The 23,110-nt window shown below is 41.8% G+C and overlaps 1 protein-coding gene across 3 annotated transcripts in view; it reads left to right on the top strand.

The window, feature by feature from the left end:
* LOC114453931 (partitioning defective 3 homolog) overlaps window positions 1-23,110 on the top strand; it is a 563,018-nt gene that overhangs the window by 362,780 nt on the left and 177,128 nt on the right. For all 3 annotated transcript variants that reach the window (XM_028433953.1, XM_028433955.1, XM_028433954.1), the window contains exon 17: window positions 11,573-11,721. In XM_028433953.1, the coding sequence (XP_028289754.1) occupies window positions 11,573-11,721 (149 nt within the window). The remainder of the gene's footprint in view (window positions 1-11,572; window positions 11,722-23,110) is intronic.

Genomic DNA, 23,110 nt, shown 5'->3' on the forward strand with positions numbered 1-23,110 from the left:
GACCTCCAAATGATGACGTCACGCAGAATGTCCCTATATACTGGATTATCTATATACTGGATTATCTATATACTGGATTATCTATATACTGGATTATCTATATACTGGATTAGCTATATACTGGATTATCTATATACTGGATTAGCTATATACTGGATTATCTATATACTGGATTATCTATATACTGGATTATCTATATACTGGATTATCTATATACTGGATTATCTATATACTGTATTATCTATATACTGGATTATCTATATACTGGATTATCTATATACTGGATTATCTATATACTGGATTATCTATATACTGGATTATCTATATACTGGATTATCTATACACTGGATTAGCTATATACTGGATTATCTATATACTGGATTATCTATATTCTGGATTAGCTATATACTGGATTATCGATATACTGGATTATCTATATACTGGATTAGCTATATACTGGATTATCCATATACTGAACGTAAAGATATTAACTGGAATATCAACCTGCCAGTGCTATGTTTGTTTTACCTGTGAGCTAGTTTGAGAGGGAGGAGCTCACATTCTTATAGGGTAGGAGGAGCCAGGATTGTCAGGAGGAGGAGTTTCTGCGGAAAATTCAACTCGCCTGTTTAGAGCTGACTTTTTACAAAATGTGGAATAACAAGGGAGGGAGGAAACAGAACTTTTTCAACTTTGGAATGAGGCTAAAGGGATGTATATCACTGTAGCAACACCATTGTAAAGTGTTATTTTTATAATACTGCCCCTTTAAGATTGTGTCATTTTGCTGATGCTTCTACTCAGGTGTTTTCAATCTCCTAATTACTCCCTTGCACTATTTAAGGAGTCCATCAAACCAGCTGTTTGCTCATCTCCATGTCTATTCAGCAATGGTGCATTCCATCCACCCTATCATCCATCAATCTTTGCATATACTGTATCTGTCCATTCATACTGTATGCCTAATTATCTGTTTAGTCTTACAGTGAAGCCTGTCCTAGCCAACATAACTTGTCACAACTTGTAGCGAGAGATACATTTCATTTGTACATGTATAATGTATTTAATAAACATTTTTACTAGGCTAGGGGAAAGCCGCTACGCTGCTTCTTGAATGCTGATAGGAGGTGAGGGCCATCCAGAGCTCAGAGAATCACACACAAATCTTGCAGAGACACACACACGAGACGTGTTCAATCCCCCAATATCTCAGCCAGCTGTGCAGAGCTGTGTTTGTGTTGGTTATGTTGAAAATGTCAGTGCGTAGGGTTAAAGAGTGTGTGAAAGTGAATCAAGGCCGAGATGGAAATCAGCAGATGTGGTTTGTCAGCTTTCAGGCCATAAATAAAGCTGGTAAATTATGAAGGTTCGTCTGAGCGTCTGGGTTGTGACCTGCCTCATCAATCCCTGAGCAAAGTCTACCTCCTTCTTCATTAGTCAAGAGCCAAACAGGAAGAGCTACATCTAAATGATTTACTATAGAACAGATCCGATGCACTGTTCGATAGGACGGCGGGATTATCGGAATAAAGAGGATGATGAACGCTTCTTGTCCTCACGCCAATGGAATGTGTTTATAGGAGCTGTGATAAGAATGTCTGCTGGTTCCACCTGGTTTTCATCTAGGAACCATTGATGAGTGTTTTTTTTGTAGTTATCAGGACATGTCAACTTTTTTTTTTGCAGATTCCTTGTAATGGCCCCTCAGTTTCCTAACAGGTGTACATTTTAAAGTGTTTTAAAGTGTCTGCAGAATGGACATTATATTCTCATATCATTGACTCTGCAACTCCCACTGAATCCTAATCCAATGATTCCAACCTTAAAACTGACACCAAAACAAGGAAAAAAAGCACTTTAAAGTAATGCTGCATTCAGTCTATGTTTTAAATACAATTCAACATATGCACCTGATTTAAAACTGCATTTAAACAAAAATGCTCCTGAGAGAGAATGTCTCTGCTACCTCATGCTTTGTGCTTAGATTTTTCAGAGAAAGTCATTATTCACTTTAGTTGTTTATTTGAAGACAGACAAATTTCTATTTTACAACAATAAATATAACTGTCGACAAAAATTTGAAATACAATGTTTGATTTTGACATATTTTGCTGAGCGTTGCTCTGTTCAGAACACGTCACAAAATATATGTAGGATCCACCAAATGTAACATAATTTTTCTTTGTTAAGTAACTTACGCTTAAAGACTCTGTTTGTAATTCATATGAAAGAGGAGAAACATTATAAATCTAGGGGTATACTGACAGGAAAAAAACACAGACGCCCAACATTAAAACCAATATTTTCATTGATAAGGTAACCTAACAAGGTAACCAAGAGATAAAAAAACAAAAAAAAAAACAAATAGATGATAGATAATGTTTTTTTTAGTGTGGTTTACAACTGATTTAAAACATGGGTCAAAATTGATCCGTTATCATAAGAGATGCTAATAGAAAGCTAACTAAAGAAGAAGGTTGCATTTTATGGGATTATTTGACAAAGGCTCAGTAACTGTGATTCATTGTAATTGAACTTTAGTAATTGACATGGTAATTGTAATTTACTTTCAGGGGAAAAAATATAATAGTAATTTTTGTTGTAATTTAAAAAACAATTTGGTCACAATTTGGTGCAGTTGAGTTACAATTAAACATGGATCATTGACGACACAATTGTAACTGAAAAATATAATTGACCCAAAACCGGACACTGAGTTCATGATACGATATGACACACAATATTGTTTCACATTATGATATTTTGAAAAGAGATATAAAACACAAAAAACATTTAATGTATTTATTTGTTTCAATATTAAAAAAAAAAAAAAAAAACTAAATAGGAATTTATATGTTTAATTCAGTTCCAAACTGAATGCAAAAACTATTCATGACAGTCTAAATCAAGAACCACACAGCTATATATGGCCTTCAACATGATATTCCTGTAAAATATCCACACACACATTTTCTTTGCTGAACTGTGGGGGCAGCAACATGCCTCTGCTGCATATAGTCTACTAGAAGAAGAAGAATAATGGAGGGAAAAAGCAACAACTTTCATCCACTAGGGGCAATGTCCCAACCCAGTTGTTTGTAATTCTCTTCAGTTTGCACCTGATTGTGGATGAGGCTGACAGAGGGAAGGATTGGTGTCAGTTGTCATTAAGGTGGAAGTAGAAACCAACTGACAGGTAGAGAGATCAAGAGAAAGAAAAGCTGGAATATAGAGACAGAGAGAAGTCCTTCTCTATCGTTCCAAAATGTCACAAGTGGAAACATCATATCTCAGACAGCCCTGACACACTCTGTCAAACAGCAGAGATGGAAAAGGACTCCTGACAAACATCCACACATACAGAAGATGAGGCGTGCACAAGCCCTCGCAGTCTCATGAGTGTCGAGGTACACATTGGCTGGTAAACATTTTCTCCGATTAACATATAAAGTGAAAAAGGTCCGGACAGACACGGGCAAACAAACTTTGCAGACAGACTGCCTCCCTCAGTTGACTTCCTAATAGTCTCCATCATCAGCAGTGGAACCAGGGATCACAAGTGTTCCATTAAGCAAATGTTTTTCCATCAAGCTATCAGCATAACTACATTTAAATTCAAACAACACACAGACACACACAGACCTACACAAATGCAAATGCACACAGTTGTTTTCTTAAAAGGAACCTCATTTTCTCTTCTTTTGCATCAGTGGTTCTCAACCTTTTCAGACCACGACCCCAAACTAAAGGTACCTGAAGGTGGTTGAACACAAACATGAACATTGAAGAACAGTCATGTGGAGACAGGACCATCTATAAGGGGGAATAAAGGGGAGAGATTTTTGGGGTCCATCCATAAAGTCAGTAAAATGATGGTCCATTGTTCTATGAATCTGTGATAACCACATTTATTTATTCATCTGAATAATATCCACTGTTATCCAGGAAGTTTATTATTATTTGCACCATAGTATATAGTCATCTTAAAGATCCTTGTTTCAATCAGAAATAAAATGGGTTAACAGTAGGGATGTAACGATTAATCGTAAGGCAGTTAAAAATCGATTCATAGGTATCACGGTTGATATCGATTTTCTGAAAATTGAATCGCAGTACTTTTTTTAACCACAAGTGTAGGCGGCGGGCGGAGTCTGCTAATACTTTCTTTCTGGCCGCCTTCTACTCTTAAATATGTTAATAAATGATTCATTACCCCTTAAGCACCGAAAGAATATCTGTAACATTACTTGAATATCTGTAAAAGTCACGTTTTTCTATTAGCTCTGTCTGCTAGCATAGCTTCTCTTCTTCACTGCAAGATATCTGCATGCCAACCGACCACTGTGTTACCAGCGCCCTCTGCTGGTCCAAACAAATATGACGTAAATTAGTGCAATGACGGTTTTTTTTTTTTTAAAGTCCAATTGTTAAGGCACAAAATACATTTTGCAGTTGTGCAGTTTTGCATTGTTTATTATAGAACCAGAATTTAAATTAATAGGCTTCATTTTCATTTGTATTATTCCTTTATTTATTTCATTCAAGATTTATTTTTAGTTAAATTGCATTGTTTTGAATAGTTTATCAAGGAATTCTTTTGACAATGAAAAATAAAAGGAAAATAATACTGTATTTTAGCACTGCTTTTTGTATTTTTATACTGTATACGTTATGACTGCAGTCAGTCCAGGTTTTACAACTTTTGTATTAAAAGAACATGAAGCTCAGGAAAAAAATGTTTTATTTAATTGCTCCACAGCTTTGCCAACAAAATGTTTACATTTGCTCATTTGACATTTTGACTCTGTTTAGAGAGTACATCTCTCAGTAACTCTGATCAGGTAAAGCAGTGCCTCCTGAAACATAGTGTGGTCATTGTTGACCACGGTATCAAAAAGGAGGGACGTATCAGGAAATCTTTCTCCAAACAGCTGCTCGGCCTGACACCGCTGTTCCTCGGATGCAAATGGGTCAGAACCAAAGGTTGACACCCATGTGAGAGAAGACCCCAATTTCATTTCATACACATTTGCAGCCTCAGCAGCATCTGGTAACAGCTCTGGGGGAATTCTTTTTGGACAACCATGGCCTGCAAGATTATTTGGTATCCTCTACCTAAAATAGAATATTATGTTTAAACTTTCAAATAACATGAATCAAGTTGACATGAACTTATGAATATTACAGATGAATTACCTGGTATCCTATGAGCGTTCCAGGACTTTACAACCCTGCTCAGTCCAATTCGGCTCACGTGGCATGTGAGATTGGAGACACAAAATTTGTTTACATTGTCCTGCATGTCAAGTATTTCTTTATCCTGGAGATGAACGAGAGCCTGCTTTAGGGGATAGTTCACCCTGTTGTTGACCTCTGGCCAAATCCTTTCCACACGGAGGTTCTGTTTGAACATTTTCCAAATGTGGTGATAAATTAGATCAAAGTACTCATTAAAATGTTTACAGGATAGATTTTTTGGGGTTGAAAAAATGCAAAGACAAAGCCAAAAATGAATAACTAAACCTCAGATATCCCTGACTTACAAGATTAAATGATAGATGAGAAATATTTCCCTGTCACTATTGTGATGTATACCTGGCTAACTTCACTGACGTTTGGAACCCATATCATTAAAAACACTTATTAATAGTTATTAATAAATTATCAAGACAAAACTCACCCTTGAGGAAGTTGTTTGGATGTAAGGTCATCTGCTCAGGTTGGATCTGTGTTGAGACAACTTCTCTTGCATGTACAGAGTCAGGTAGAACTCCCTGCCATGGTCTACTCTGAGTTGGTCCCACATGCCATTATTGGAAACTGCTTTCCTGTTTAAGACATTTGTAGGTTATAATTGTGCATCAGTGATTCAATAATGACATTAACAGCAGTTTCCTCTCCATTAAACCAAAATAAGTTACATTTTGGTAGCGAAATAAAATATTTATGCTTGCTCTTTTAACACAAGATTAAACTCTAAGAGGTTTAATAAGTTGATTAAACAAAACCATAGCACAGCAATGTCTTTGTTAAAAACAAGGATTTGATTTTTTGCCAGTAAAAGTTTATCACCATTTTTCATCAAAAGATAAAACTTTATAAAGTACAAGAAGAAACCCCTTGAATGGCTAAAATCTTGCAAAAATGACTAACAATCTAATGAAATGATCTGCAAGAGACGTTCTTGTACATGTATTTATAATAGCTTTAAAAATTGAGCAATTTTTAAATGTTAGTTTTGCACACAAACATTTAAATATATATATATATATATATACAGTATATATATATATATACATATATATTTATATATTTTTTACTTTTAATAATCTTACCTGTAAACATCGTCATAAATAATAAGGTTGTTCTTTATTGCCATGGTGGATTCAGCAACAATTTGGCTGCTGAATCCATCAATCGCCAACACGTGTGTCACTCCAAACATCGCCAGCTTCTCATTTTGATCCATGTGAAGCTTGTGTCTCATATACTCTGCATGATTAGGAAATGGATTCAAATTGCGGGTTCCCTGGTACAACAACAACAACAAAAAAACTATGGTTAATTATCTTTAGACCTTATGCCATTCCACTTTGTTCTGTTAATCTGAACTGAACTTTAAAAAAACATTTTGGTCAAATTTCATGTTGTCAACTTACCTGGCGACGCAACTCGTGATAAGGTTGGTGGATCTCTCTCAGAACCCTTCCTACTCGAGGTTCTCCTACCTTCACCCCTACAGACGACAGGTCTCCTGTCATGAATTTCGGACCATAAGATGGACCTGTCTGTTGGGTTTGAGAATAAAGACATTTAATAAATAACTAAAATAACACAGTTAGCAAAGCAAACATTAATTAAAGTTTCTACAAATATAATGGCATGCTGGATGTAATAATTGAAATCGTAATGGAATTTTGATTAATTGCACAATGTCATCAGTTTAAACACATACATGGGCCCTTCACCTGAAAATAGGGCAAGAACATTAGTGTAGTTTAGAAGTTGTTTTGTTGTTTTAAGATCAATGATTTTATTTTTTGTCAGCTATCACATAAGAAAGGGTTAAAGTTTGTGATAAAGAAAATGGTTTATCTATTCTAATATATTAATTTAGCCCACTTTATTCAATTGTTATTGTTCGTTACCTGAAATAATCTCAGACCTTCCGATTTGTATTTACCGTTGAGGACTTACGACTCCTGGTTTTAGAAGTATGTTAAATAAATGCTTCTAAACTAAAATAAATGTGATGGCTGAAAAGCTATAGCAATCTTAAAATGTAATATGGTTTCGATGCTAAATGCTAGCAGGTTACCTTGGACGCTAAACGTAACTACAAGTAAGAGACAAATCGTAAGACACTAATATCACTATCGCAACAATATTAATCAAATGCCCAAGTATATTTTAATATTGTCTATTGCTGACATGATCGCTCTTTCCAACTGTGCATCCGAGACATGTCCATTTTGCTTCAGCTGGTGTTGGGCACAGAACCTCCTCACGGACATTTCGGAGGACTTAGGGACTCCTAAATTGTGCAAAGCTAGAGATATCTCAGCATAGGTGTTGCCATCTGCAAAAAACTTCGCTACTAACTCCTTATATTCTTCCAGTCCGGCCATGACAAATCTAGGGACAGGTGATTTATGTCTGTGGTCAAGGTAAACACGTCACTTCCGGGTCACGTATTCTGGTCTATAACGGTAATGGAGAAAACCGATAAAGGTGTTCATTTTCCCTTTTTCGTTTTCTTTACTGAAGCAAAAGAGTTTTAATTAGAAAAACAAGGCATTTTCCGTTTTCTCATTTTGGTTTTGGAAACAAATATCAAATAATGAGTGTTTTTCTCGTTTTTCATGTTTTTGTTACGTAATAAAAAACGAATGAACGGATGATACACGGATTAAGAACCCCTGCCTTCGAGCACATCTCACATGTTCCGTGTTCACTTATTGCCTTTGTGTTGGTGTGTTCTACATTAGGTCTGTCAAAGATACACACAACACTTTCACACACATACCCATGAATAAGGCAAATATGTGCCAACTACACTCAATCAAACTAAACAACTCCTTTGTACATGTCATAAAGTTTGCAGTCTTTTAAAAAGTTGATTGGAGTTGGGGGTGAAACAAATACGTGTGTCACAAGACTAAGTGTGAGCGTGAAGAACTTTGAGCACAAACCACTTAGCAACAAGACCCACATGCAGGTTGACACATTCAGGTTCCTGCGAGGGAGCCGGAGACAGGAACAAGCTGATGTAAAATGCAAGTTAGCCGTGGATTTGCCTGTGAGCCATCTTCAACGCTGGTTAATTTTAGATGATGTGGGAGAGAGAGACTTTGAACAGGGACGGAAACATCTGCTCACCAAGGAGGAAATAGCATATAAATGCTGCACAGATGAGAGAATGTGGAATACAAACAATCTGAGGAAGATGATGGAGGTGCTGTGCCCTTTTTTTAACCTTCTAAAATGAGTAATTACTGAGAAAACTTAATGATAAACTTTATCCTAATACACATTCCATACTTTTATCAGTGAATAAGAACACTCAGAACTCAAACCTCCAACAAACACCAAATCTCCTCTTTGCCAGATATTTTCAGGTATCTGGATTAATGATCGTGATCATTCACATTTTAAAGGAATTGATATCTCCATAAATAACCATAGATTTAAATCTAAATGTAAAGTATGGGCACCCTCTTTTTTTTAAGAATCTGAAGGAAATGCGGAAATATGGATACGATCTGGATGAAATTTGGTGAGATACGTGAGAAACCAATTTGACATAACTTAGTCAAACTTCATGAAGATTGGTTTATTACAAATCAAGATATTAATTTTTTAAATTTTCCATTTTATTGAATGCTTTACATGTAATCAATCATGAACATTTTAAAACCATCAAACATAAGGCAGAATTGAATGAAAGTAGAGGCTTATTATACCTGAAAAGTTACAAGAAACAATTTACAACCCCCTGATAATATACTGATCGCATCAACAGTTTCTCAAAGAGATTTCCAGCAGTAATTGTCCTCACCTGATAGAGACGTTCATCAACATCTTTCTGAAAGAAGAAACCTCTTTCTTTAACCAGTGGACTTGTGTGAGACCTTGTAAATGTTGGACTCGATTTGTCCATTTTTTTCTGTCCACGTTTCTTCAAGATGGATTCTCCTGGTGTTCACAAACACCAGGAGAATCCATCTTGTGCTGCTCCAGCCCTTACCCTTTCGTAAGCAAACCAAACCGATTAGAACCAATCACGAGGCAGTGTTGTGGTTTAGGGCGGGATATCCGGGTGTGACGAAGGCAGAAGCGCCAAAGCAAAACTGGCGCGGGGAGAGAAACTAGCTGGGCTACCGCTATTAGCATCGCTCTGAATAGAAAGATGTCGACGCAGGAGGATGAACGTGTGAAAGTTGCTATAAACTCAGTTTTAGAAGAATCCAGCTTTTCCTTTTTGAAAAAGCAACAGCTTGAGGCGCTTTGTGCATTTTTGGACGGTAAAGACGTATGTTTTCGCCTGCGGAGCCTTGTTGTTGTTGTTGCCATAGCAGCATATCTGCTGTGTGATTGGCTAAAACAAATCATGGTGGGCAGGCGCTTCGCCCAATCAGCTTCAAGCATTTTGTTCATGTCCCTCCCTGGTTCCGAAAGGATTCGCCTGACACTGACCCAGGTCAATGTGGAGAAATTGAGTTAGAGGGAGGGGCTACACAATAATCTGGTTCTTGCCAGGTTAGCGACCAGTAGCTAATGCATGTGTGTGACGATCTCAGGCATGTTGGATAAGGGCTTTGTTAGTTACATTTTCATAACAACTACGATGGTAGACTGTCTGATGCGTAGAGTGTTTTTTGTACAGTTTTGAGGTCATATTTAAACCTCAACATAGTTTTCATCATGCAAATTGACCCTCTGTTCCATTTTGTCCAGCACACCTCGGAGCACTGGATTCCTTGGCCCTGAAAATGGTAGATTAACTGTCAAAATAGAAGCTCCAGGTTATTTAGACGCTGAGATATTGACGAAAATGTGTTTCACAGCAGCCATTTTTTTTAAATCCAAGATGGCGGCTACTTAGAACTTGGGGCAAATGAAAACATTGCTTTTCTCAGTGCTTATACTATAAGGTTTCCAAAAATGTATAGTTTTCATACTTCACACACAAAAATCCAACGAAAGCTAAAATCTAAACATAGTGAATCTGATTATAATCCTCATCCACTTCATTAGATAACAGTTTAAAGTAATATGATTATGATTATGATTGCTCGATGTCTTTTGATAATGATGGGACAAAAGTTAACATGAACTAAACTGAAACCAAACCATCATTGTTTTTTGTCCTTCAAATCCTCAATATCCCCGTATCTTAGCTGGCTTGTCTTTCATTCTATAAATGTTTAGAGAGACAAAATACAGGCAAGAGTGAATCAAATCTATATTCAGCTTGAAAACATGTCCTTTCAAACCTGTCCCGTCTCAGTCACGCTCCGACAGATGACATTTGTGGAGTCAAAAAAAAGAAATAAAAACCGAAAGAGGGCATGCTGGTTTTTGTGAGCTTGGCAAGATGAGGGGGAGAGAAATAGAACAAACGATGATGAATAAATGAATAATACATCGGAGCTGTCACTCATCTCTTCCTGCTCCACATTCTGACTCTTCCTGTATGATGTGGAGTAGGTCCTGCGAGGCTGTCTGATCCTAGTTGGGATTGTCAGGTGTGGTTGATGGCAAATTGACGCGTTGACATCGACCCCTCATTGACAAGTTAGATCTCTCTTGTTTATTGTGCTGACAGCCTAAATAACATCTGCAAAACCCAAAGATGTCAGAGATGCTACAACCCTGTGAAAACTCAAACTTTGGATAAACTTAGTGTGAGCTTGTCTTTTTTCACAGGGGAGATTAGATCAATTAATTGATTCCCTACAAGGAGTTAATGGTTGTGATTGATGAATGTCTACAGACCAAACCACTCAATGACGGTGGACTCATGCATCTATTGTTACACTGCATACCAACTCGCACCTTAATTGTAAATGCACGTTCTCTGTCCGCCTCTCCAAACCTTCTTTTTCCCTCGCTCCCGTCCGATTTTCAATTAAGATCCAGACAGAGATAGAGCATCTCAAAGGAACACACTCTGTGCGGTTGGACCAGGCAAAGGCTTCAGACATATGGGAGGAGGGGGATTATTGAGTAGCCATGACCCCACGGTACCTAACCTCACTAGGGCTTTATGCCACTACCGTATTCCTCCTGAATTCACCAGCAGAAGTGGAAGTGTCCTTGATTAGGGAAGTCATTGAAATGGAAGATTCAAACTGATCAGTATTTAATGCTGATATTCTTATCTGATAGAAATGGCGTCTTTTCTGCTGAGCACTGGGTCTGTATGAATATTAATTGGTGGTATTTGCATATCGGCTCATCTGTTATTATCAAAGCCCCCTGTGCTCCATAATGTGCATGTGTTACAGTGGAAGTTCATTCACTTTTGTTTCTCCTTCCATGTGTTTTTTTCATCCCATATCCACTGCAGCTCCCTGAGTCCAGATGCAGATCCAGACGGAACGTTCCAAAGAGAAGGTTTCGCTCGACAGAGCATGTCAGAGAAACGGACCAAGCTGTTTGACAGCCCTGCACAACTGGACGTCATCAAGAACCACAAGTCCAAGAGTATGGACCTAGGTAAACCATCCATTAATCCATCATCCATCCATCATCCATCCATCCATCCACTACATTTTGTATAAATAGTGTATATGCTTTGAACATTAGTTCACTGGTTCTCAACCAGGGATTCGTGTACCCCTAGGGTTACGTGAACATGTTGCTGACGGCACTTGGAAACAATTATACATTTATTTCTAGCATAATTACTCATTTTATATCCAATTTCAGACACTGTACAGGTCCACGAGAGAGTTTTTTTCCACCTTTTGACATTAAACAGCATCAATGAAAAAAACATAACAATATGACATTATTTTATGACAAAATCCTTCCTAATTTGTTGAAGATGATCAAGATACCAAATATTTAAGTATATATATTCTAACATGCATGAATGCACGAAAGGAAAAGTTAATACTGAGTTTACTAGTTGCCTCTTTTAAGATGAGAATATTTAGTTGTAGATTGTCAGAGGGGAAAGCAGGAGCAAATAATCAAAACTCTGTTTAAAATCAGAGTAAACTGTACATGTTGACATGTATAAGCTATTGTTGCTTAAATAAAACAAGGGGGTATTGGGGTAATAATTAAGAGATGGGGTTTATTTTATATTATCCAGTCCAAAAAAATATGTTCTTGGACTAAAACATCAAGCATCACTGTATTCATATTTTTGTTTATTTGGTACTTAATGTTTACTTTTTAAACATTACATTGATGTAGACATGTGGACGAGCATTCACGCTCATATTGGTATAGTGGACTGTTAAACCTGCTATAGTTATGTGGCATTGGTTTCTGGAAACAAACAGTTGTGTAAATAAAGACAGCAAACATTAGTTGCATAAACAGATATTCTGCCGATTGCAACAAGACCACAGCATGGTTTATTCACTTCATCAAGTGATGCCAAGGCTTTTGTCAGGTTGATTTACTGGACCTTAAACTTTGTATCCAGGTTGTCAAAAAAGGACTTTTGCTTTGTTAAAAAGCTTAATGACTGTCCGGACACATAGTACTCCAAGCTGATGGAGAAGAGTTTACTTTCCTTACACATATTGCACTGCATCTGTATTTAGGTTGTATGTTTATGCTGTTAGTGTCACTGCTTGACAACATTTCATTCATGAAAAAAAGGTTGTATTAAATCAATTATTCGGAAGATGAAAAGAGAGAAAATTCAAACGCGAACGTCTCGATGTCCCGCCCTAAACAGCTCCACTTCCTCCCCCTTCCTCTGCCAGTCTACTAAAAGCCACGCCTCTACTTTTGTGCACGAGCATAGCGGAACATTGGGTTGCATTGATGTAGGTCTATGAGTCATCGTTATTCTTTTGGCGATGGACATTTCTGAAATAAGAGCCAAGCGCTCCTCCATGATGCTATGCTACTCAGAGTGATACCTGTTTGCTGTTGTGATGCACGGCCTTGTTTCTGTGCACGCGCATTCACTTTGATCGACAGTCTCCACTACAGGGAGTCAAAGCCTATTGACTGGGCGATCGCGGCCCGATTTGCAGTTTGTATAGGGGTCTATAGGACAAAGGAAGGACTTATATACATTGATGTATATGAATGACCACTGGCAGTAGACCATAGTAAAAGACTAGTTAGGTATTTTTTTGCATTTCAAAAGAATGATACAAAACTCTGGATATGAGCTTTAAAGGAGGGCTTTTATTTAATGTTTGAAATTGTATTGATTGTGATATATACATTAAAGCAAATATTGTATTATATGGAAAAAATATTTTTTTATTGCAAGTCATTTAATTCACTAGTATTTGTTTGTTCTTTAACTTTACAGAACATTTATTTCCATGAAACTTCAGACAATCCAGCAGATAATTTACACTTATCTAGGACTGAGAAAACAAATAAACTAAGGGCACCTAATACCTTTGTCAACTCTTACTGTATATAATGTTCAAAAATACACTTTTTTTTCAAAGAGTATCAAACTCAGTTCATGGAGGGTTGTAGTTTCAATGCCACCTGGCTCATTAACACACATTTTAAAAGTATTACTTACCATTAATTTGATAATCACTACTCTAGCTGTTTTTAGGTCTACTGAGCACATAGAAAAGCTGGTCATTAGTTTTCAGGGAGCTCTCATGTCGTTGATATAATTTATTTTGACCATTATTATAAGTGTAGAGCATTTTTCAATCCAGCTTGACTCAAAATGCACAGAAAACTGTAAAGGGTCATCAATGCAAATTTAGTAATTGTGGATTTGTCTTTGATCTCTGCAAGTGTCCAGTCAGAATGCTTTCATCCTCAAGAATGATTTTAGGTTTACTCTAACCACCCTTTTGAAAGGACAAGGGAGAAAATATGTTTTTCCCTTGTGCTAATGTCCAACTAGCGTCAAGCCTATATTTTTGGTAAATGCCTACATTAGAATGAAGGCCTTATAGTAGCTAGCTCTCAGCTACATGACCGACACCATGTTATGTGCTCTCAAAAGAGGTCCCTTCATGTCCATGACCATCTTCTGGTCCAGGAAGGGTTATACACATGGGAAATTAAGGAACGTAGAAAAACAGTCATGCTCAAGGGTTCACCACCAACTCTCTTCTGTCTTTCAAATCCCACGAGCCTCTAGTCAGTCAACCAGTGCAAACCAGAAAAGGCCAAGCACAATGTCCTCCACGGTGAGTCTCTAGTGATGGGAAGGCCAATGATGTGCACAGCCCCACTCATATTTATGCCAACATGCAGACTGTATCCAGGGAAGGATTCAGTGGGAGTTTAGAACCCCCCACCCATCCCGCTACCCCCTCTGAGTCTGAGGCAGACGCTGTCATTTCTCGGATCACTGACTAATCATAACAGACAAGCCAACTCTCTCCAACATGTAGCCCAGAGAAAATCTCCTTTTCCCACACAGACTCGTGTTGGTCCACAGCTCTGTGGGGTCTACGTTTTATAACAATGTCTACGTTTTATAACAAGGCTACTGTCAGAAAGTTCATACTAACGTACCACTCATACTAAGTTTGACGTCAAAATTAGTATGTGTGTTCACATTAGATAGTATGAAAAGATTGAGTACATGATAACTACCTGAATGTATACTATATCGGGACATTCTCAGCTTTGGTCAACTTTGGTTGTTGTAAAGCGCTTTAGAAATAAAACTTGATTGATTGGTTGGTTGAAGTATTCACGGTGGGCACACTAGTCATACTCAACCATCCCATGATGCATTGTGAGAGGAGTGTAAAATCGTCCTGGGGCCGATGTCACGGTCTGAGTTTACCTCCGTGCTGAGGTTATAACCCTAACTCTAACATAATGCAATAAACAAATAAAACACGTGTCCATTCACTTTGAAAACAAAATGAAACAAAAAATTTTTTTTTTTTGCAAAAATCCTTTTTCGGTAGTGTGCATGCGCATAAACAGTAGTCCCTCGTTTATCACGGGGGTTACATTCTAAAAATAAACCACAATAGGCGAAATCCGCAAAGTAGTTAGCTATATTTTTTTACAATTATACATTATTATTATTATACATGTTTTAAGGCTGTAAAACCCCTCACCACACATTTTATACACTTTTCTCAGACAGGAATGAACATTTCTCTCTGTTTAAACATTCTCACAGTTCAAACCTTCATAGATTTTAAAACATAAACCTGTTTTCAAACATACAGCACTACAGAGTCACACTGCTAGTGATCAAACATTGATGCTGAACGCATTCAGAGTCTGTTGACGATGACGTCACATCAACACGAACACTGGTCTGTTCACCCATTCAACCATGGAGTAGAAGCTGTGTGTGACCACCTGGAGCTCTATGACACGCCCTTTATGACCAGGACCAGACTAGGAAGGATTAGGTGTGGAGGAGAATCAGTGAGGAGGTGGTAGTAGCAGGTAAAAGTTCTCTCTGTAGCACTGAGCTAGCATAGCATTAGCCGCTAATCACACCGGCTTTTTTCACTGGTGGTTTATGTTTATGAGAGGAGAAAAAGGAGCACAGCTCCTCACTTCAGCAGGCAGTGAAACTCACCCAGTTGAATGTGTTGATGATGGGTGAACGCAACATTAGCCAATCAGGACGCAGAACACAATGCACGTCCATACGCTGTAAAAAATGCATCCAAATTTGCACTGTAAAAAAAAAATTGCGAAAAGTGAGGGACAACTGTATGCCCATATACAATCTCAGTACGGTGTGAACTCAGACTATGACTCCGTCTTCAAGCTAAAAATCAAACATCCCTTTTTGTTTTAAGGTTAACCAGAAGTTTTGAATCTCTGAAATATCAGCATGATGGGGTGGGTGCACGAGCCCGCGCTCGCCAGCCTGACCAGTCTACTTCTTGACCAAAATATAAAGAATTGTCTTGAACATTTAACATGGATTTAAGCTTTTAGGCTCTGGGTGAGTAACATGACATTTAAACCATCAATAGGCAAGTTGGTTAAGTTAGTTATTGAGAATTTCATTCAAACCTGAGCCAGAGTTGGTTCTAATACAGAAACATTATTCTGTTCCACAGAACATTAGAAATGAGCTCTTTGAATTCCAGTTTTCACTCTACCAAAAAGTACATCTATGTTTTGTTCCACCTCAGCTGTGAGGACGCTGATTTTTATCTCGGAAACATTTATTTCCCTGCCAATGTTTGTTTGACCTCTGTGGGCGGGGCATCCGAACCTGGAAAATTTGAGGGCATAACACGTTGATGACGGTTGAATTCAGCCACCGGATTCATCAAACCTGATCATTTGTACGCTGGGATTGGTCAAATACAAATGTTTCATAAATCCCACGTTGGATCTGTCGTACAAACCAAATGTGCACCCCGTTTTCACGCAAGGTTGATAAATGAGGGCCATTGGGTTTGCATTGTGCAGTACGTAGTGTGCCATTTTGTTTTTTTTTTTTTTTTTTTTCACCTTGTCTGCACATGCTGTTGAAGGTTAACACTACAAGAAGTGCAATCTTTTAACAGCAATGCATATTTTATTATTGCAATTAAATAAATGAATTTATTTGATTGCATAATTGTGACCATCACCAGCCCTCCCTAGGGAAGGGTAAATACTTTATTAAAGGGAGGATGTAAAAAAGAGAGGGCAGTGTTACACCAGGGTGAGGGGGGTGGGGGGGGGGAGTTAACAGGGAGGAGGGATACAAGATAGGAAAACGAATGGGTGGGGAGTAGTCAATAAGTTTCAAGTGATGTGATGTGAAATTGTGGTTGTGTATATTGTGCTTATTGTTGTGTTATCAAGCCAGTCTGGTGACCAGTGTGCGGCTTAGGAATAATGGTGGTGGCTGTGAGCAGAGGAGGAAGTGAGTGGAAGTTACATAAAACAGGTATTTGGGAACAACGTGTCTATGGTTGAGCCCAGTATGAGTGTTATCCCACAGCCCAAGGCCAGTGCGTCCATGACAAATGTGATTCCAAGAGCCGCTACTGCAAAACCCATGAGCCGCCCCCGGGCCCGAAGAAGCAGTCGGGCCAGCAGAAAGAGCGAGAGATCTAGGGGCCCCCGGCGACCACCCCACGGCCAAGCAGCCCCCCGAACGCCCCCAAGGTCCCAAGCCGAGAGGCTGCCATTGCCCCCCCCATACACACCCGAAAAGCCCCCAAGGAGCCAAGGACCCAGCGCACCACGCCACCGACTCCAACCCCCAACCCCCAGGCCCCCCAGCCCCCCACCCCCCCCACCACCACCCACACCCCCGCGCCCAGCCCCCCCGAGGGGAGGGCCCAGAGAGCCCCCCGCCCGAGACCCCAGCGGAGGAGCCAAAGCCCACGCCCAGCAGACGACCAGAGCCACGCCGAACGGGCAGCCGGCGGGCACCCGCCGGTGAGCCCAGAGCCAGCAGGGACCCGACCCCAGGCCAGGAGGACCCGGAATGGATGCAGCACCAGGAGCAGCCCGCCCAGGGCGAACGACCACACCCCAAGCCGCATAAGGCACTAGGGGGCCGCTGGGGGTCCCCCCGCCGGTCCCCAGGTACCCCAACCTAGCCCCCCCGGGCGCCCCAGATGCTGATGCCGCCTGCGCCACGAGCTTCAGTTCTTTAAAGCCAGGGCCCCCTCCAGAGGCCAAGCCAGACCGCCCCGCCGGGATGTGGCCCCCTAATCTGGCCCCGACACCCTGCCTCACGGGGGATTGCCCAAGCAGGGGCCGCACCAGAAGGTATGCAAGGGCGCGGCACGCGCCACCCGCCCCAGAAGACCCCCGCCAGGACCGGCCCGGCCAGCCGGTCAAGCACCCCGGGCCCCTGGAGCAACCCCAGGGACCAGGACCCCCCAAGGGCAAGCCCCCGGGCCAAGCCCCCCGGGACGCGCCCCCCACCCCAGCCCAGGTCCCGGCCACAGCCCAGCAGGACCGCACAGCCCCAGACGGCACAAGGCCAGCAGCCCAGGGCCCGCCGCCCCCCGGACAGCGCAAACCACGGGGCAGCGCCCCCCGCCGGCCCGCGAGCAACCGGCGACCCCCACCGCGGGGACGGAGGCACCCCAACGGCACACATCCAGCGCGGGACAGCAGCCCCCAGCCAAAGATGCCCCGGACCCACCCACCAGTCCGCAGATGGCAGGACATACCCACCAGGCGGCCGAAAGCAACCTCAACCACCGGAACAGCTAACGCCGCCCCCCAGTAAACAGCATCATCCCGAGGCGCCAAACAACCCTGCCCCAACCCCGGTGAGGACACCAGCACCCCCCCAGCACACCCACCCCCCAAACCGGCGAGGCAGGCCACCCCGGGCCCGCACACCGCGGGGCCCGCCCCCAAGGCCACCAGGAGAGAAAGCAAGCACCAAGCCACACCCAAGTGGGAGAAGCACCCCCGCGCCCCACCCGGCCGACACAGCCCGGAAAGACCCCGCAAGGAGAGACCCCGGCAAAGCCCCCCCGAGACCCACCACCACGCCCGACCGCACCATCTTGATGTACTTTTACTCTATGCAGTGGCCCAGCCACCAACAGAGGGGCCAGGCCCCCACCGGAGAGGCCCAAATATGTGTACCAACCCACCACCCTGTTATGGTGCCTCTCCATTCCCCAATGGAGAGGCACTTCCCGATCCCGTGTGTGAATGTGTGTGTTTGGTGAATGTATGGGGTGTAATTAAAAGAAGGGGGATGGAGGGGAGCGGTGCTCCCCCTCCAGCCTCTGTGGATTTATGTGTATAATAGGCCGGAGGTTGTAAATGATGATACACCCTCCGGGGGGTGGCATGTTGAGATGCTATTAAAATTGGAGGGATTAGTAGGGCAACTAGAGGTGGGAGGGCCGCCCCCACGCCACTACATAGTAACACAGGTGGCGGCCCCCTCCACCCCCAGCCCCACCATCCAGCCCCCCAAGGGTTGGGTATCGGTGTGTGGTGCATTTTGTGAGTGAGCCAGACCAGCTTGGAGTGGGGTGAAGTGAACATGTAGGAGGCCTGTCCAGTGTGAGCCGGGCCCGTCCGCGTGGCGGGCCACGCGAGAGGGTAGATGGCGCAGACGGGCAAGTGGCACTGCGGGCCCCGGAACAGCACAGTCGGAGACCCCCCCCCACGGCACCCCCCAGACCGCGCCAGCCCCGCGGAGCACGGCGACACCCCCCACCCCCGGGCACAGCCAGGCACCAACCCCATCCCCCGGCGCCCCAGGGGGCGACCCCCGCCGCCCGCCGGCCCGGAGCAACGCCACCCCGCCACCAAGGGGAGCGGCCGAGCAGGGGGGAGGCCCATGCCCGCACCAGGGCCAGCACAGGCCCACCCGGCGCCACGATACAACACTCTCCACCGGGAGGCGGCCCCGGCCCCCCCGACGAGAGAGGACGCCATCCACCGCCAAGCAGGGCCATCCCGCCAGCCACGGACCGGCAAGCCAGAGTACCGAAGCACCCCCAGCCCGGAACCGCCCCCCCACACCAACGGCGCCAATAGAGCCCCCCCCCCCCACGGAGGCAATCCCCGACGACCCACGCACCGGCACGAGACACCCCCCCGACGCCAGCACACCCCGAACAACAGCGGGCCCGAGGCCACCAGCCCCGCCCCGCCCAAGGCTGCGCAGTGCCGCCACGAGCCGCGGCCGGTCCCCGGGCAGATGGCCGGAGAGCACCCCCCCGGACACGTAGCCCAAGGATCCGCCCCCGGGGCACCCCCGCCCCGGAATCGCGCCTACGGCGCCCGGTGCACCCAGCCAGCAGACCAGTCAATCAGTAGTGTGCCATTTTGAACACGCCCAATCTCGTTAGATCTCTGAAGCTAAGCAGGTCTGGGCCTGGTTAGTAGATGGATGGAGACCTCTGACAGTTCCAGGGGCCACAGTGGGGTACAGTCGGTCCAGTGATATCTGTCATTGTGTCCTTGGGCAAGGCACTTCAACCACATTGCCTAGTATGAATGTAGTGTGTGAGTGAGTGTTGGTGGTGGTCGGAGGGACAGATGGCACACTATGGCAGCCCAACTTCTGTCAGTCTGCCCCAAGGAAGCTGTGGCTCAATAGTAACTTACCACCACTAAGTGTGGAGTGAAATAATAATGCCTTGTAAAATGCTTTGAGCCACCAAAATAAGGCGCTATATAAATCTAATTCATTATTATTATTATTATTATTATTATTATTATTATTATTATTATAGTAATATAAGTAAACACAGCTGGTCGGTGGATCAGCTTACTCTTTTTGATCTAGAATTCATTTCCATTATTTCTATTTCCATTAGGAGATAATCGGCTGTTAGGAAGAACAGAGAGTGAAATGGATATGGTGAAAATGAGAATGATAATGTTCTCATTATCACAAATGGACATTTTATCAATGGGATAAATCTGAATTCTTACTAGAAGTCGGCTTTAAAAGAGAGTTTAGTAAAGCAGTGTTAATTTAAAGAGTTGTTTTTTGTTGTTTTCATATCCGCATCAATAACTGGCGCCGTCGCTCCTCTACAAATCTCCATCATGACTGCATCATATTGTTGTTATTAAGATCCCACTGAGAGTAAGTGCATTGTTATAGATGGAATTCAGAATAACATCTTGTTGGCTTCCCCTTCCTCAAGCCCTAAATAAATTTATGAGTTATCCCTAATGAGATCAATCAAAACCCATCAGTGAGAGCATGAACACAGTCATTTGGTTCAGGAAATGGTAAATGTGTTCCCGTCATAAGAACTTTTGAGTGAAAGGTTTGTTTAATAAATAGAAACAGACCCCAGAGTTCAAACTGGATGATTGTCTGTTACGCCAATAAAAATCTATTGCACTTCAATGTATCTTAGAGGCTTTTAGAATACTGATTATTCCATAAAATTATTACATCAAAGCCACAGAATGAAAATACATTTAATAAGCTAAAAAATAAATTGGTGCTCCTTCATTTTCTAAGAAGCAGCAGGTTTGAAGCCCCTCACTTTTCACTAACATGTTTATGAAGACGATATGTTCTTTCAAGTCCTGGAATAGTTAACGCTCTCAAAAAAAAGAAAAGAAAAAAGAAACATGCACCCCATAGACTCTCATTTTCTGTTGTCACTAGGTATCTTTGTCAGCCCTTTTAATAGTGTCCCAGGTGCTCCCAAATCACATCAGCAGATGGATTTCATGACTTTAAAGCCCCTCATTGTTAAAATGTGCTAAATGAGATTGACACCCCGTGGTTAGATCCCATTTAATAGGAAACAAGATTGAGTAAAAAGGAGAAGGGATGTTTGCTGCCTTGTAAGACTTGTGATGGAAAGCCTTAACCATGAAGTGCAAACCCTTGCATGCAGAAAACACAAAATATTGGATTGAAGCACATAGAAATGAATATAGTCTTTTTAGTAAGTAAGTAAGTAAGTAGTTTATTTATAAAGCGCTTTTTGCAGATAAAATCACAAGGTGCTGTACAGAGTTGTGGTAAAAGTACAAGTGCAACACAATAGAATAATAAAACAAGAGTGCATAAATATCATAAGAACAGCAACATTAAAGGATAAATAAAAAATTAAAATCCAGTAACTAAAAGCTTTTCTCTAAAGTGTAGTCTTCAACAGTTTTTTAAAAGTGACCACACAGTTGAGCTCCCTGAGAAACTGGTGCAGGTTATTCCAGAGTCTGGGAGCTACAGCCTGGAACGCCAGGTCTCCTCTGGTTTTAAATTGAGTTTTTGGGGTCTTTAGGAGACCCTGACCTGAAGACCGAAGGCATTTCCCTGATGAGTAGGGGCACAACAAGTCCCAGATATGTTTAGGGGCCTGACCATGTAATGCTCGGAACATGAGAACTAATATTTTATATTCTATGCAAAACTTAACTGGGAGCCAGTGCAGAGTAGCAAGAATGGGGTGATGTGGGATGTTCTAGAAGCACCAGTTAAAAGTCTGGCAGCAGCGTTCTGAACGATCTGGAGTCTGTTTAGGGTCGACTTATTAAAACAAGTAAAAACAGAATTACAGTAGTCGATACGAGATGATATAAATGTGTGTATGACCAGTTCCAGATCTGATTTTGATAAAAGATGCCTCACTTTAGAGATATTTCTCAGGTGGTAAAAACAGTTTTTAGTCAATTGACGAAAACAACCCCAAGGTTTCTGAGGCTGGTTTTAACAGATGAGTCCAGATCACCAAGAGAGTTTTTAATTAGAGGATGTTTTTATCAGGAGCAATGATCAGAGTTTCTGTTTTGTTTGAATTTATCTGGAGATAATTTGATGACAACCAGTTTTTGATACAGGATATACAGTCTAAGATCTCTGATAAAAAATGAAACTCTGAGTCATTAAAGGAGCAGTACAACTGGATATCATCAGCATAAAAATGATAAGACACATTTTTAAAACCACGGATCAACCGACCAAGAGGCATCAGATATAATAAAAACAAAACAGGCCCCAGAACAGAGCCCTGGGCTACTCCACATGACAGGTTGGACATATTGGACATAACATCGTTAATAGCAACATTAAAGGTTCTTCCATTAATGTAAGAGGTAAACCACTGGAGAACAGTACCAGAAAACCCCATCTCAGATTTGAGTCGATCAACCAGTATACTATAATCTACTGTATCAAAGGCAGCTGTCAGATCAAGTAAAACTAAAACTGTGTAACGACCAGAGTCAGCGGCCATCATCACTTCACTAGAAACCTTCAGAAGAGCAGTTTCAGTGGAGTGGGTTGATCTAAAACCAGACTGATATTTATCATAAATATCATGCTGTTCCATGTATGAGGTTAGCTGCTTAGCAAGCATTTTCTCCATGATTTTAGACATGAAGGGAAGCTTAGATATGGGCCGGTAGTTTATAGGCTCCCCCGGATCAAGATTGGGTTTTTTAAGAATGGGGTTCATTATTGCATGTTTAAAAAAGCTGGGGACCGAGCCAGATAAAAGTGAGAGGTTTATCAATTTTACCACCCAAGGACCAACAACATCAA

Source organism: Gouania willdenowi, chromosome 20, assembly GCF_900634775.1.
Source record: "Gouania willdenowi chromosome 20, fGouWil2.1, whole genome shotgun sequence".
In the NCBI taxonomy this organism is placed as follows: domain Eukaryota; kingdom Metazoa; phylum Chordata; class Actinopteri; order Blenniiformes; family Gobiesocidae; genus Gouania; species Gouania willdenowi.